The 15,832-nt window shown below is 61.5% G+C and overlaps 1 protein-coding gene across 7 annotated transcripts in view; it reads right to left on the bottom strand.

Annotated features, from left to right (window-relative positions):
• Positions 1–15,832, bottom strand: part of SOX13 (SRY-box 13) — a 33,807-nt gene that overhangs the window by 1,678 nt on the left and 16,297 nt on the right. For 3 of the 7 annotated variants that reach the window (XM_021376900.1, XM_021376895.1, XM_021376896.1), the window contains exons 2-13: positions 5,493–5,694; positions 4,807–4,912; positions 4,578–4,664; positions 4,114–4,286; positions 3,552–3,620; positions 3,331–3,445; positions 3,173–3,255; positions 2,910–3,069; positions 2,571–2,680; positions 2,387–2,483; positions 2,169–2,312; positions 40–256 (exon numbers count right to left, since the gene is read on the bottom strand). In XM_021376900.1, the coding sequence (XP_021232575.1) occupies positions 40–256; positions 2,169–2,312; positions 2,387–2,483; positions 2,571–2,680; positions 2,910–3,069; positions 3,173–3,255; positions 3,331–3,445; positions 3,552–3,620; positions 4,114–4,286; positions 4,578–4,664; positions 4,807–4,912; positions 5,493–5,693 (1,562 nt within the window). In that variant the 5' untranslated portion in view covers position 5,694. Of the gene's footprint in view, positions 1–39; positions 257–2,168; positions 2,313–2,386; positions 2,484–2,570; positions 2,681–2,909; positions 3,070–3,172; positions 3,256–3,330; positions 3,446–3,551; positions 3,621–4,113; positions 4,287–4,577; positions 4,665–4,806; positions 4,913–5,492; positions 5,695–9,014; positions 11,135–11,326; positions 12,495–14,018; positions 15,485–15,832 lie in introns of those variants that run through there. The other 4 variants (XM_021376897.1, XM_021376898.1, XM_021376899.1 and 1 more) reach the window with 4 other exon arrangements.

Here is a 15,832-nt window from a genome sequence, read left to right as displayed (position 1 = left end):
AAGCCCCTCGCTGCCCCCAGGGCACCCGTCTGTTGTTACCCTATCAAGTAGCCCTGCCGGGCGTCCTGCCTCCTGTTCCGCATCAGCGCTTTGTACTCGCCCACGCGCAGCCGCTTCCCCTCCACGATGCACGTGCGCTTGGGTCGGGGCTTGTACTTGTAGTCGGGATACTTCTCCAGGTGCTGCCGGCTCAGCCGGGCTTGCTCCTCGTAGTAGGGCTGCTTCTCCTGGTTCGTCATCGACTTCCAGCGGGAGCCTGCGCACAGAGAGAGGAGCCACGGGGTGTGCTTAGCCCCTGCCACGCTTCAGCTCCCCCCAGGAGACCCGTGCGCACGACCCCGTGGCAAGAAGGGATTTGTGCTCACAGGGGCTGGAATGAGGTGATCTTTAAGGTTCCTTGTAAGCCAAGCCATTCTGTGGTTCTAGGAATGCTCACATGCTGCCCTATGCAAACCACACCTGAATGTGCAGCAGTGGGAATGCATCCGCGGACCATGGGGTCCCGAGGTGAGACCCCTGGGATCTCTTGCCATACGTGGTCCCCAGCTCTGAGCTTCCTGGGCATCTCTCCGAGCACGCACTGAGGCTGCATTGGGCCATCCTGGTGAGTGCCTCGGATTCCCCCACTGGCTGACCTGCATTGTCACCTCCACCCGCACCCGAGGCAGGAGGGGAAAGCGGGGCATGGCACAAGGCTGCTGGCTGGGGATGGGAGGGATGGGATTGGGGGCTGCAGCCGGACCCATGTCTGGGTCTGTGGAGCGCCATGGAGTGGGCCTGGGATGGCTCAGCCCAAGAGAAGGGGCAGGGGCTGTAACTGCAGCTTCCACTGCTTAAAGGACACATGGGAAAGAGTGAGCCCAGCTCTTCTCACAGGTGCACAGTGAAGGACAAGAGGCAGCAGCTGCAAGGGGAATTACAGCTGGGCATGAGGAAAGGATTCATCCTGCTGGGAGCGGGGCAGCCCTGGGAGAAGGTCCCAGAGAGGCGTGGGACCTTCACCCTTAGAGATGCTCAGGACCAAGAGAGCCTTGAGCAACCTCATCTGATGAGGGTGTCAGCAGCGCTTAGGGCTTCAGACTTCCAGAGTCCCTGTCCCCATTTCCCAAACCCTCCCTCGGGTCTCCTCCATCCCCTAGCACATCTCCCGCCCCATCACCACCAGTTGGCTGTCCCAGGTAAACCGAGGCACGGAGCCACGCGCACCCCACATCCCCCACCTGCTCAGCCCCTCGTGCTGCCTGAGCCCCACGTTCTCAGCAGCAGCCACACAGGAGAGCACACAGCGACCAAAACCCCCGGCCTCATGCAAGCACCAGCCCCAACCCGCTCAGCTGCAGGTTAAATTTGCCCCAGCGAGCAGCGAGCGACTCCGGCTCCCCAGGCACAAGTGCACCAGCTATTTAAAGCCACGGCCATCGAGTGTGACAGCAACCAGAACACCGCACGCGTCCGCTCCCGGACCCCCCTCCGACCCCCAGCGGTTGCGAGCAGATCCTGCCTGCGTGCTCTTTCAAAGGGAGAAGCCCGGCGGTTGTTTCGGTTCTTTTTTAACGAGCGGAGCTGCTAAAACGAGCCGGCAGCGGAGCGAGGTGCGTGCGACTTCGGAGGGGCTCCTGGGAGACCGCACCGATCGCTTTTAATAGCCGGGGTGAAATAGAAGGGCTGGGGTGACAGCAAGATGCTGGCGGGGGGCTGGGGGATGCACCCAGGCACAGCAGCCAGAGAGCGCATGGGGATGGTGCAAAATGGTCCCGCTGGGACACAGCACCGTGGGGTGCAGAGAGGGGTTCAAGGGAGGCAAGTACAGAGCTGCGAGATAGCAATGAAACAATGCTGAGATCTGCACCCTGGCATGGGGGGGGGGGGATTTGCCCCAGAGGTCCCTGCTCCAAAGGTCCCTGCCCCAAAGGTCCCTGCCCCGTAGGGTGTCCACATCCCGCTGCTCAGAGCAGCACCCAGGGACCCAGCAGTGGGTCCGGGTCCACCCGCACCCTGAGGATGCAGTGTGACCCCGCTGCTGCCTCAGCCTCTGCTCTCTCTTTGCACCCTAAGGCCCCATTGCTGTGCCCCCCCAGTGCTATGGGGTGTGCAGAGAAGGGTTTCCTCCTCCATTCCACCCCTCACCACCCGCACACGGCGAGGCAGGGCGGACGCGCTGCACTCACCCAGGATCTTGCTGATGCTGGAGTTGTGCATGTCCGGGAACGCCTGCAAAATCTTCCTCCTCTCATCCTTGGCCCACACCATGAAGGCGTTCATGGGCCGTTTGATGTGGTTGTTGTTCCTGGACTCGGGGAAATGGCGCGATCCTGTGAGGGGAACCCAAGGGCTGGGTCAGAGCGGGAGGAAGGAGCGGCGTGGCACTGCCCCGCTGTCCCCGTACCGTCCACGTCACAGCCCAGCAGAGCCTCGTCCAGGCGGTGCGAGGGAGCCTCCTCCATCCGCTCCTTCACGGGGGAAGCATCCATGGCGACGTGGTCCTGTGGGAAGCGTGGATGGAATCATCACGGGGCACGGTGATGGAGGGGTTGGGGAGGGGGGGGGGGGACAACCTGGGGTCGGCTCACCTTGCGGTAGGGGTGGCTCAGCGCTCCCTCCATGGCTCCACTGTGGCCGTGCAGCAGCTGCCGCGCGTCTTGGATGGCTTTGGTGATGGCATCGCCCTCGCCCAAGAACCCTGGTGGGAAACCAGCCCGGGGCACCTGTCAGCACCAGCATCCCAAGGCCCCATAGTGCCCACCCCCAACCCGGCCAAAAATGGGTCTGCGTGACCCTGGGGGGTGGCAAGGAGCACCCAGAGCATCCCAACAAGGTGGGACCCCATGGAGCAGAGCTGTCTCCCAGCTCTGGGAGGTGTCGTGGGGAGATCGTGGGACCCTCCTTGGGTGGAGGCGGTGGGAACCCACCCAGGGGCAGGTTGGACGGGCTGCTCTGCAGGTCCCGCACGGCCCCGTGGCTCGGCGTGAGGGACTGGCAGCTGCTCATCTTCAAACTGGGCGAGCTGGAGGCACTGGGGAGGTCGGAGCCTTTGGGTTTGGCCGTCAAGTTCAGCGGCTGCGAGGTCTCCTGGGGTAGAGGGAAGGCAGGGTGTGATGTGCGGCCCCTGGTACACCCAGGTGCTGGGGGACAGGGGATGCTTTGGGGCTGTAGAGGCGCTTTGGGGCCATACCTGCATCTGGAGGTGGCCGGAGCCGCTGGGTCTCTTTAGCGTGGGAGGAGGGGGGCTGTGCAGCAGCTGCACGGGGTAATCCACTGCAGGGAACAGAGGAAGTGTCGGGGGACGAGGGCACCCCGCAGGCGTCCCCGCACTCTGGGGACTGGGCTCACCTGGCTTGCAGGGGATGGGCTGGATGGGCAGCGCTATCTGGGGGTCCTGCGTCACGGGAAGGGGCTGGTGGCTGGGGGTGAAGGCGGGGATCATGACGTAGGGCATGTTGACCTGCTGGAGGAAAGAGCACCACGGATAATGGTTGTGGGACGGCGTAAGCGGGCGGTGTCCCCGTTGTCCGGCTCTGCGGGGGGGGTACAGGGATGTCCCCCGCCTTTACCTGGATCTGTTGCTGCAGCAGGTTGATTTTGTGCTGCTGCTGGATGAGCTGCTGCTGCTGCTTCGCAATCTGGCAGAAGGGAGACGGGGGGCTGAGCAGGGGGAACAGGGGATCCTGTGGGGGCACGAGCTGCCCAAATCCAAATGGGACGTCCCCATGGGTATGGGGGGCTCCTGTGGTTGGCACAGGAGATGTCTCAAGGGTCACAGGGAGAGAAATGCGCTAGAGGGGACCATCACACATACACTGTGTGCCAGAGATGTCACCCCTGCACTTAACACCACTAGGGATAAGAGGAATAAGTCGGTGCTCAAAGAGCAAAGGAGAGAGCAGTCAGGAAGGGGCACGTTAAGGACCTCCTATGATTCATCCTCAACGTGCAGATAGGGGATGGAGAGCTTTGATCCTGAGCCACCCCACAGCAAGCAGCAGGCTGGAAAGCCTTGGGACGGGCACAGAAAGAAGGAGGGTTTCTGGGCAGACACCAAAGAGCTTCCTCCCCATCACTTCTAGAGGGACCCTGGCCCCTGGCCCCCTGGGACACGGGTCCCCTGGAGCCCACCTGCTCCTGCTGCTGCCGTGCCAGCTCCATCTGCTGCTGCTGCTTCTCAAAGAGCATCGCAGCCATGTTCTTCTGCTCCGAGTGGGCCGTCAGGAGCTGGTCCCGCAGCGTGGACAGCTGGTTGATCATGACGAGCAGCTGGAGCTCCTTCTCTGCCAGGCTCTCCTGAGTCCCTGTGAAGGGAAGAAGCCAAGCTGGGGGCTCGAGGAGCAGCATCAGCACCGCGGGTGGGGGCTGTGGTCAGAGGGGTGCTCAAAAATCCCTCTGTGCCATCAGAGCAAGCTTTTATCAGGAACACCCAGTTCCGGGTAAGGAGCATTTTGGGTAAAAAAAGAACACAGATCTCCACAAAACGCAAAGCTGCAGACCCAGCTCCCCTCCTGCTGATGGGGGAACACGAAGCCATGTGGGCACCGGGGTGGGGGGGGGCACAGAGCACCGAGGTGGCACGGGAGGGACCTCACCCTTCACTTCTTTGGTCTCCGCAGCGTTTCGGCCCAGCAGCCGCTCCTTCCAGTCACTGGACAGTAATTTCTCGATGGTTGGCATCACTGTCCCCATCAGCAGGCACCATGGTCGGCAGAGAGGAGTGGGGAGAGGAGAGCCAGGTGAGCGCAGCCCGAAGCTCTGCACCGTGGCTGTTCTCATCCCAAATCTTACCAAAAATGGAGAGGTCCCAGAAACCTTTCTTACCCTCTTTCAAGTTCCTGTTGAAGTCCAGCTTCTCCTGGCTGCCAACAGCCGGCTCGAAGGCTGAGCACCGCGGCTCCAGCGCATCGCCAGCGGGCGAGCAGGACTCCTGCACACACAGAGCATCACTCGGTGGAGAACCCAAGGACAGGGAGATCTACACGTCTCCAAGCAGGAGACACCAAGCTGATGGGGTGCTGGGAGCTGATGGGATGCTCAGTGACAGTCTGGACCGCATGCTCCTGCAGCATTTCCCCAGCTTGAAAGCATCTCAGTGACCAACCCCTGGTTTGCAGGAGGTTGCTGTTGTTACTTTGGTGTGCCCTGCCTCTCCAAGCCCAGGGGTTGAGGATACTGGGCAGGGAGAGAGGAAGCTCGAGAGCAATAAAATAGGAAAATAAGAGAGCGGACCCTGTCCTACACGCGGGGACAGTGGAGGAAGTCTGCAGGTGGCCCTGGAGGGCTGCACGCCAAAGGCAAATCCCAGGGCTGACCCGAGAGCACCGACAGCAGCCAGAAAGCCTGGAGGGAACCTCAGGTTTCAGCTCCATTTCCTCAGGATGAGGAATAAAAGCTCAGGGAAACGACAACCTCCGTCTGCCCGGGGCGGGATGCAGTGCGCTGCCAACCCAAAGGACCAGGGCTCGGTCAAGGCCAGGAGCAGGGGCGGTCGCAGTGAGGGGTCCCACCTGTGGCAATGCCTGGGGGTCCGTGCCCTCTCTTGGCGGTGGTCCTGGGGGGTCGCTGGGACGGGGCTCAGTGCTGGGGGCAGCCCCCGGAGGGCTCTCGTAGCCACCCTCCTTCTTCTCCTCCGTCTTGATGCTGCAGTTCACCATGCTGCCCGCCCCATCGAGCTCCAGGTGGGGAGAAACGGGGCTCCTCATGGACATCCTGCGGGACAGCAGGGTTGCTAGTACAGAGATGGGGGTCTCTGCTCACCCCCCGCCCCCAACCAGGGGCACCCCTTTGCCCAGCCCTGCCCCGTGCTGGTGGTTTGTAGGGACAACGATCTCGCCTTCCACCGTAGCCTGGTGAAGCTGAGCCCTGGGTGCTCCGTAGGCTCTCCATGACCAGCCCCCAGCAGGGCACCATGGGGCTCAGAAATGTCCCAGGGGCACCCAGCAGGACACCAAGCACGACCAGAACCAGTTTCTTTCCCACGGGATGTGCCCCAAGCAATGTGCCACAGCCACGTCCCCCGCACAGCCCCAGCTCGGCACAGGTTGTGTTCCCAAATGGGACGAGCTGGGATCCCGCTGCATCCACTGCAAAGGGGTCACACGGGAGTAAGGGGAAGAGCAGCGCTCCTAGCAGGGATTTCCCCTCCGCGGACCACCAGCCCTCACACTGCACAGCAACAATGGCACCAAATGCCCCCTCCCCACACTTCACCTTTCAAGGAGCAATAATGGGAGAAGGAGACCATCGGGGATGGGGTTTACACCAGCACAGGGCACGGGACCACGGGGGCCGTGGTGTGCACCCTACAGCAGGGACCCCCCCCCCCCAAAGCCCTGCACCCAACAGGGGGTCCCGCCTGCACCCCACCAGCTGGGGGCCCCCAGAACGGGACCGGGCTGCACCACTCGGGGCAGCGGTGACACAACAAACAAAGGCCGGCTCAAGCTGCGAATTAATCAAACCGCTGAAAATAAAACCTTCCTCTCAGGAACTTCAAACAAAAGAAACGAAAACAACAAGGCCGGCTGGGTAATGAAAAGCCAGGGCTCTGAATAGGGGACAAAAGGAAGTGGAACAATAGGGTGTTGGACAAAAGCAATAAAGTAAAGGGAAGTGTGACAGCTCAACAATGGGGCACTGTGCGCGCCAGAGTTTCTGATCTTAGCAGGGCCTTTTTTTAATCTCAGTTCCCTGCCCTTCTCTGAACAAACCACCCCGCTCTCCGGGCTCTGCGCTTCCTCCCGGCTCCGGCCCCGCACGCTCTCTGCCCGCATCCTGCAGCACCGCCCGCTCCCCCCTTCCTGCCCCCGGCCCACGTCGGGGGGCAGCCAGGCGCTGGGCCCCAACCCCCCCCCCCCCAAAGGGATGGATGCTCATAAAAACACCCCGAGGGATGGGGAGGAGAACGGCAGCAGAACGGGGACGCTGCGCTCAGTGTGCTGTGTGCATCCAGGTGCCCCTTGGTCCCCCAGTGCCCGACGTGCTGCGGGGGGGGGGGGGGGGACGGGACCAGAGGCAGCAAAGCGCAGCCCCGGGTGCTTTTGTGGCTCAGGGGTTGATGCCGGGAGTAAAGAGAGGAGTTTGGGTGGGCGCTGCTCCACGTGCACGGCCCCTCCACGGCGCTGCAACCTGAGCACGGTGTGGAAGAGGAGAAGCGAGGTCGGTGCTCCTCCCTTCCACCCCTTTTTAAGGCGCTCAGCCCCGCTCCACGCGCTCCTGCCATCATTTCCCCTCCCTTCCTCCAGCCGGGATGCAGCCGGCCCAGGGATGCCCACGCAACGCACGGCACCGAGCGATGCCCGAGGCAGGAGGAGCACAAAAGCAAAGTCCCACCGCTCCCGCAGGTCACGTTCCCATTGTGCTTCACCTCCCGGTGCCACTGGAAGTTTACTCTTAAAATGCGGCCTGTGCTTTAATAGGGGTCCGTGTGAAAGGGGCCTCATTGTGGGATTATTATACGGTTTGCCGAGCAAAAAAAAAAAAAAAAGAGAAAAGAAAAAGGGAGAAGAAAAAGGAGAAAAGTGAGCGGTTATCTTGTTACAGGGCTCGTTCCCGTAGCGGGGCTGTGCTGGCAGTCTCAGGTGTGCTCAGCTCAAGGGCTCCTCTGTTGCACAGACAATGGGGATGGGAACAATTGCCTTGGCACAGGGAATACGTCTTCATGTAAGAGATCTTCGCCTTTAATGTTTCCTATTTAATGAAGGGCGGAGGGGAAGGGAGCGAACAGCGCGTGGATGAGCAGTGCCAGCCTGGAGAGCCACAGAGAACAGCGCAAGCCCGGGGACGAGGTGTTCCCGAGGAGCAGCACGAGTGGGGCTCCTTTCCAAAGCCCTACGGCTTCCATCCCCGGTGCACATCGCTTTGCTCACCTCACTTCCAACCAGCCTGCCCCAGTTAAAGCTCAGCCCTGAGGGCTGAGGTTTGGGGACGGCGACAGCCGGCTTTTCCTTCTCCATTCGTGCCCCTCAATGGCACATCCTGCAATTCTCCCCTTGCGCCGTGCCACCCTTCCTGGCTAGGAGCTGATCCTATCTGCCCCGTTTGTGTCGCAGCAGAACAGCTCGAAAGGGCAGGGGCAGAGCCAGCAGCAGCCTGGCACCATGGGCAATGCCAACGTGCCTCTTGCTGAGCCCTCCCGACCCCTAGAGCATCCCCTCACTCGCTCACCGGTCTCCAGCATTGCGGAACACGGCACCCACCTCTGCAAAGCAGCAAGGGGGAAAAAAGCCAGCAGAGATGCGCTGCAGGCTGCACCAGGCTCAGGACTGAGGGCTCCTGCCCCTCAGCCCAGGGTAATCCCAGCCCATGGGACGGCAGCGCTGAGGGATCCCGCAGAGTGGGACATGGGAGAGCATCCCAGCGGCTGACGGGGTGAAGTTGGGCTGCCTGGATTTTAGGACCGGCCCCATCTGCCCATCGCCACATGCACCAGCGGAGCCGAGAGCCTGTTGGCTTTTTATCTTTTCCTCTTTCTGTACAGAAAAATATCACTTCGTAGATTCCCTTCCGCACCGCACCCTCCCCATCCCCAAGCCAGGGGGAAAGCACCAAGCGTGGCCAAGGGCAAAATCCAACAGGAGAGAACACAGCACGGCGCCGAGCAGCAGGAAAGCAGCGCAGGCACCGCGAGCTGCGAGCACCCCCAGGAGAGAGGGCAGAGGGAAAAAATCACCCACAATCAGGTTCTCTCCATCCAGCCAGGGCCCAAGGAATCCCTCCGGCCACCGGCACAGACAATAGCCCGTCTCCTGCCAGACGAGCGGACCGCTTTCCTGCCAGACGTGGAATGTCCTTTCGGGGCCCTTTCCAAGCGTTTCCGCCCAGCGTGCCTTCGCACATTAAAGGAGGGATGGTTTCCTCCAACCACGGCCACTGCGTGCCCAGGAGGGGTGGCCGAGGTGAGGGACGCAGCTGGGAGCTTCACGGGGCTGCCATCCCATGGGGACGCGGGGAGAGCGGGCAGAGCTTCCTACACTGGGATCGGGGCTGTGGTGTCCGTAAAAATAGCGGGTCGTGGGGTCAAGTCTCACCTTTTCGAGCTCGCGAGGGATTGCAGCCAGCCTCTGGCACTCTGCACTAAGGCATATCTGCTGTCCCCAGCGCCGCGCTGTCACTGGCGGGGAGGAAATGGTGACCTTTGGGGACGCAGCAGAGCTGGAAGCGCAGCCCGCGTGGCTCCCGGCCAAGCTGCAGCAGGAATCAGCCAGCGGGGCTCCTGCACGGACCCATTCACAAACACCCAGCGGCTGAGGATCGGCGCCCAGCCGTGCCCGGCGAAAAGAAAGCGGAGGACCATGGAAAAAAAAAAAGGAGCTTTTGAGCCCAGGAGACATCTGGAGGTCTGGATGCCGAAGCCACGCGGGAGACGCACGCAGATGGCTGAAGCCATCGCCTGGTGGCGGCCGCAGCTCCACGTGTCCCCGCCAAGCGAGGCGGTGCCGCAGCGGAAACGCTCTGCACTGGGGCGAGCTGATGCTTTGCACATCCTCTGCAACACCTCACCTGCGGAAAGCCCCAACCTCCGCCTTCCCAGCAGGCTGCCGAGAGCCGGTGTTGCCGAAAAGCTGCAGCATCATCCAACGGCAAGAAGGGAGGGATCTGGAAAGCATTGCTCCCAGTTCGTCTTGGCCAAACCCGGGGGGGGCTCAGGGGCGAAGCCGTAGCTCCAGCGAGAGCTGGGATTTCCCGGTGCCCACGCAGCACAGAGCGCTCTTTGTCCGCTCCCCGAAGGCAGCGTGGCTCTGCACGGGGGGTGACGGCCTCCGGAAATGTCCCTGCGGGCTCAGAGCGCGGCGGTGACACTGAGGTGACAGTACGGGCATCATGGAAACTCCCAGCAATGGGAACGCAGGAAGGAGTGGGGGTCACCCCTCTGCGTGCCACCCCAGCACCCACTGCCGCCCACGTCCCCTCCATCCCCAGACCAATCGAGCCTGGGCCCCATATCCCACAGGGGGCTGGATTCCCCTTTTGCTTCTGGAGGCCGTGCTCAGCTCTCCAGCACCGCCATGCTAGGGCTCTCGGTGGGGCGGGAGCACCAATTCTGCAGCGCTCAAGTGGAGAGCAGAAATGCACGGCTCCTGTTGCTGCTCGGCTCCTGTTGCTGCACAGCCCATGGAAGCTGTAACCCTAAAGCAAGAGGAGGATCCTGGAGGAGCAGCGAGCGGTGCTGGGGGATGCTCAGTGTGGGGACGGGACAGCAAACCGCCCCCCCAGGATAACAGGGGGCTCAGCTGGGACCCCTCCCTGCTTCCAGATGGAGGCAACGAGCCTCAGAGTGCCGCTGTGGGGGGGTATTAAATCACATCCAATGTACCCACATTCACCCCAAAGGTGAAACAGATGCAATACGTGGCCAGCAGCAGCAGCAGAGCCACGCAAAGACTCCAACCCCACACCAAGAGCCATCCCAGGGCGTCAGTTGGCGCAAGTCCACAGCAATGGCCCCTCCAGATGGGACACGCGGGCGTTCCCTCCTCCCGGCCTCGGGGTGAGGTTGCCTGCAGGGGCTTTCTTTTTTTTTTTCTTTCTTTCTTTCCCTTTTGGTATCACTAAGGGAAAAGCCCTGCGCAGCGCCAGCTCTGCAGCCAGGTGGGTTTACTGCCCAGGAAACGTCCTTAGAGAAGGGGCTGGCAGCACCCGGCTGAGCACCAGGATGCAGCGGGGACACGGGCAGCATGGGGACAAAGCAGCATTGAGGCTGGGGGATCTCCCACCATCACCCTGCCCTAGGGAGGGAGCAAACAGAGCTGAGCATCCCCCCGAGCCCTCGCCCGCTCTGCGCAGCGTGGCAGGAAGCCGTGCAGCCGTGTGCAGACGTGTGCAGCATCGCTTTGCATGCCGGACACTCAAAGCGTTCTCGTTTGCACGTCTTCGAGAGAAGAGTTTTTTCTTCCCCGCGGGTCTGAATACCGCAGCAGAAAGCACGAGCCCCACGGCTGTAATATTTTCCAAGTCCCCCCTTCCTACTGCACCTCTTTTCCTCTTCTCAACGCTTTTGTTACGCAAATCTTGCCGTTGGCGGAAAGCTTTGCATGGGTGGTGGAGGGGAATGGCCACAAGACCTGGAGGGATCTATGGGCGCTGAGCACCCTGGGGTGGTCAGGTCAGGCCCACAGAAGGTCCTCAGGGCCCCTCCCTGACCCAGGAGCCCAAAGGGCCCCCCCAACCCCCCCGCCCATCCATCCATCGAGCGCTCAGCCACCCGCCCTCCGCTTCTTGCAGCGCGATCGATTCGCAGCCGACAATCAATGACGGGAAAGAAATTAACGGGGGAAAAAGAAAAGAGAAAATCAAGGCAACCTTTCCCATAGCGGAGGAGGCGAGGACGGGGACGACTCACCCAGCACGGCGATGCCGGAGCGCACGGAGCTCTGTCTCCCTCCTCTCTGTCGCAGTTTCTGCTTTCTCCTCACCCCAAGGCGGCCCTCGGGTTTATCGCAGAGGCCGATCTCGGTGCAGGTTTTGTGCTATTTCACTCACTCAGCGTTTCCAGGCAGAGTTTGTTCACAAACAATACTTTCCAATCGCGTGACGGAGGGGCGAAGACATTTGACCCTTTTCCTCTCCCGCTCACCACTTCAACAAGAAGGAGCTCGGCTCAGCCCAGGCACTTGGGGACTCAGGGATGGGATGGAGCACGATGCTTCCCAGGGCGCGCATCCCCCCCCTCCCGCTCCTTGCTGACCATTTCATGCCATTTTACACCTTCCATCAGTGTCACTTTTTTTCAGCTGCCCCCGGGCTTTGAGATTTTTGGGGAGCTTCTCTTCGGTGAACTCAACTTTGGGGGCTCCTCTCTGGGGACTCTTCTTTGGAGTCTCCTCTTTGGAAGGCTCCTTTTTGGGGAGTACCTCTTTGGGGGACTCAACTTTGGGGGATCTTCTTTGGGGTCTCCTCTCTGGAGGCTCTTCTTTGGGGCACTCAACTTTGGGGGACTCCTCTTTGGAGGGCTCCTTTTGGGGGGGTACCTCTTTGGGGGACTATTCTTGGGAGTCTCCTCTTTGGAAGGCTCTTTTTTGGGGTTTCTTCTTAGGGGTCTCCTCCTTGGGGTCTCCTCTTTGGTGTACTCAACTTTGGGGGACTCAACTTTGGAGGGCTCCTTTTGGGAGGGCACTTCTTTGGGGGGTACCTCTTTGGGGGACTCAGTTTTGGGGGGTCTTCCTTGGGGTCTCCTCATTGGGGTTTCTTCTTTGGGAGCTCTTCTTTGGGGAACTCAACTTTGGAGGCTCCTATGTTGGGGAAGGGGCTTCTCTTTGGGGTCTCCTCCCCATGGCTCCCATCCGATGGTATTTGCCCTGCTGTTTCCAGACTCACACACACGTACCCAAGGCAGCTCAGGGGCCCCTTGAAGATGGCACCAAAGCCCAAACCCCGCGGTCGCACGCTTCCGCCTGTGCCGGCACCGCTCCCCGAAACCCACAGTGCCCCAGAAACCGTCGCCTTCACCTTGTATGGGTTTGTAACAGCAGCAAACAACCCCGTGCGCCCAAGCTGCTGCTTAGCCACAGAGGGACAAAGGCTCTACCGAGGCCACCGGGGGCACCTCACCCTCCCCAATTGCTGGGGGGGAGGGGGGCTTGGGGCAGGGGGGACAGCCACCTCCCAGCTGCTGGGGCCATTTGACATTTCAACAACAGATTGTTTTGCTGGGGTGGCAGGAGCCGCCGGCGCCATCGGCAGCTTCCTTTGGAAAGCAGGGGGAACCCGGAGCTCAGAGGTCACGGCCAGGTGGGTCAGGAAGGAGATCCCCAAGGAAAACGCACTCAGCCAGACTTCTCTCCCTTACTGCTGCGAGCTCAGGTCACTGTGATGGTGCTGCCCCTGATTTATGGGGCAGAGCTGAGATCCCATGCTAAGAGTGGGGAGCTCGTTCCTCATTGCCCTGTACCCCTCAAGCAGAGAGTCCCTCCCAGCACAGGGAGCTCACCCCAAGCCCAGGGCTGGGGAAGAGAAGGAACCGCTGGTGGGACAGACCCATCCGAGCAACTCTGCATCTCACCCACACAACCCACGACCACCCCACGCGGTCAGGCTCACCTCTTCCCCTCCCCTGCTCATTTCGGAGGAGATCAAGACCGTGAAAGCCACGCAGAGAGAGATGTGAGGACAAGCTCCTGCTGGCCCGCCGGGATTATTTTCATTGCACGAGGGTGCAGACTCTCCGGCAAGCAGCACACAGCCCTCCCTGCTGCAGCGGGGTGTCCGATTGCCCCCAGCCACCCCCATGTCCTGCAGCACACAAGGGGCTCTTTGTGGCCACGCAGCCGTGGTGGCACCTGTCCCCCGCTGTGTCCCCACATCCCCTCGAGTCCCCAAGCCCCCAGCAGCAAAGGGCTTTGGCTCCACGTGCCTGAATGGCTCCTGCACGGCTCAGCAGCGGCACAGTTGCTCTGCGCACGCACACACATGCACTCCCTGCTGCTTTGCACGCTGCTTTTTGCCATGGGGTGCATCTCAGGCAGCACAGGGAGGATGGACACGATCGGGGGGCATTTCATGCCTGCCCTGATGAAGCTGCTGCATACAGGGAGAGGGCTGGAGGGGAATTTGGGGCAATGGGTTTGCAGCCCGAGGTGCAGCGTTGGCTTCAAGCACTTGCACAGAGCCTGCTGTGGGCTCCTCTGGGCTGTGCCCACCTGGTGGCTGCACCTGAGAGAGGCAGGTCCCACAGCCAGCCCCATGCAACCCCCCCCCTGCACAAAGCACGCTTTCCCCAGCTCAGTTCCCAGGACGGACCCACAAACCTGACGCAACACAGCAAGAAGAGTTGGGCATAGGAAGCCCAAGAGCAGATACTGCAGGTGAACACACAGACCAAGGCCCGAGAGCGCCCAGGAAAGGCAAACGTTGCCCTCTTTCTGCCCACACTGCAGCCCGCGGGGGTACACATGGGTCCCACAGCTGCACAGGCACACAGTGCCCCTGGGACCCCCCCCAACACGAACCCTCCCGAAGTCCCCTCCCCAGTGCCCGTGTCCCGGTAAGAAAGGTGAGCAAGAAAACTCCCGAGCCTCATCCCCTGGGGAATTCACCTGCAGAGCCCCGGGGGCTGGGGATGTCCATGTCTGGGTTCGTGTCCTCTCTGCCAGCAAAGCCCCACGCAGAGCGGCCCCACAGGCAGCTCCGTGCAGCCCCTGCCCCAGGGGACTCGCTTTCCGGCTGGGCGTGCAAGGTAGAACAATGGGGCCGAGCCCTCTATTGTTCCAGACAAAAGATAAGCCGGGCTCTGGCATTCCCCAACGGGAGGGCAGGGGCTGGCCGAGCCCTTCCCTGCCCCGGCTCCATGAGGGCAGGTGGAGAGGGGCTGCAGGAGGCCCCGTTCCCAGCCCAGCCCCCAACTCACACCTCCACGTGCACCGATGCACACCCACCTACATGGATGCACACACGTGCACACAGATGCACACACGCTCCATCCCCACGGCCCTGCAGGCTTGGTCCCAGCTCTGCGCTGCCCTCCATTTCTGCAGCCTCGGGTCCCCGTGTGTCCCCAGTGTCAGCACACTGGGGACGAGCTGTGCACCCAGCGCCTCGCCAGCCTCCTTCCACCCCTTGGTCCCACTCGTTCCTCTCCCCGAGTTGTTCCTCCTCTCTGGGACCGCTTCATGGGAAGGCCAAGCACTGCTAACCCAGCTGCTCGCAGGGCACCCAGCATGGGCACAGCGGGGACGATGCACCCTGCCAGCATAGGGGGAGCACAGCAGGGATGGGGGCTGCCCAGCAGAACTGAGTGGGGCCCCCCAGCCATGCCCACTGCAGCCCAACCCGTCACCCCCAGCTTCACTTTATCTGTATTTTCTCGGAACAAGGCTACCCACACCCGTCCACAACAAGGGAGGAAGAGCACGGAGGGCTGCGTGTTGCGAGCCTGCAGCCATGGGAGCAGCCAAACAGGAGCAGAAGGTGACAGCCCGGGGGGGGGGGGACAATTGCTGCAATGGTCATTAAATACGGAAAGTGTCGGGGCTGCCATGCATGGCTCTCCATGCCAGGGAGCAGCACCACTGACGCACAGTGCAGGCAATGCCTGCAGGTATTTCTCTGCCCGTTTCTATTCCTTTGCTTCTTGCCAGTCTCCAGCCCAGCCCTCAGTAACTCCATTTTGCAAGGGCGATGAGGACCTAACACCCCACCGCTACCCCACATGATTTCAATTCTCTTTGCCCCCTCCCAGCAGACCATCAGCTGCCCCCTACACCAGCCAGAATGAACAAGCAACGCCTCAGACCACCAGATCTGGGCCGGGGCCACCCAAAAGCCTGCTGGAAAGATGAGCCCCGTTACCTCGTCCCTCTCTGATGAGGCAGCTGGGGGGTGGGGGGGGTGAGCTCCACTTCCAGCATCGATGCTTTGTGGGATGCGATTCGGCCGCTGCATTCCCCCTGCTCCTTTTCTCCCTGTCCCATCCCAGCAGTCCCAACAGCAACCAGCGATGCCCACCACACCTCCCCGGTGCCAAAGAGACGGCGCCGGGCACATTGAGGGCCCTTATCTGGGGCTGGAGCACATCCAGCATCGGACATATGGCCCCGGAGCAGGGGGGAAGGGAGGGCTTCCAACAGCAGAACCATTTCCAAAAGTCGGGATCGCTCCTCCTGCTGGGAGCGGCGGGGCTGGGGGAGCCCCACGCTGAGCACAGGGCACAGCCCGAGGGAGAGGGCTTGGCTCCGAAATATTCTCCAAAAAGGCACAGGACGAGGGCTGGGGAGAAGGCACCGGCCGCTTTCCCAGCAGCACTGTCACAGGCCGCCCTAATTTATTTCCCTTTTGTCCGTTTGGCGCTGTGCAAAAATTGGGTGGAAACGAGGAATGCATCGCGGCAAACTTTTGAAGCGGCTCAAATCTC

Source organism: Numida meleagris, chromosome 25 (genome assembly GCF_002078875.1).
Source record: "Numida meleagris isolate 19003 breed g44 Domestic line chromosome 25, NumMel1.0, whole genome shotgun sequence".
Lineage (NCBI taxonomy): Eukaryota > Metazoa > Chordata > Aves > Galliformes > Numididae > Numida > Numida meleagris.
This window is presented reverse-complemented; position numbering and strand designations above follow the sequence as displayed.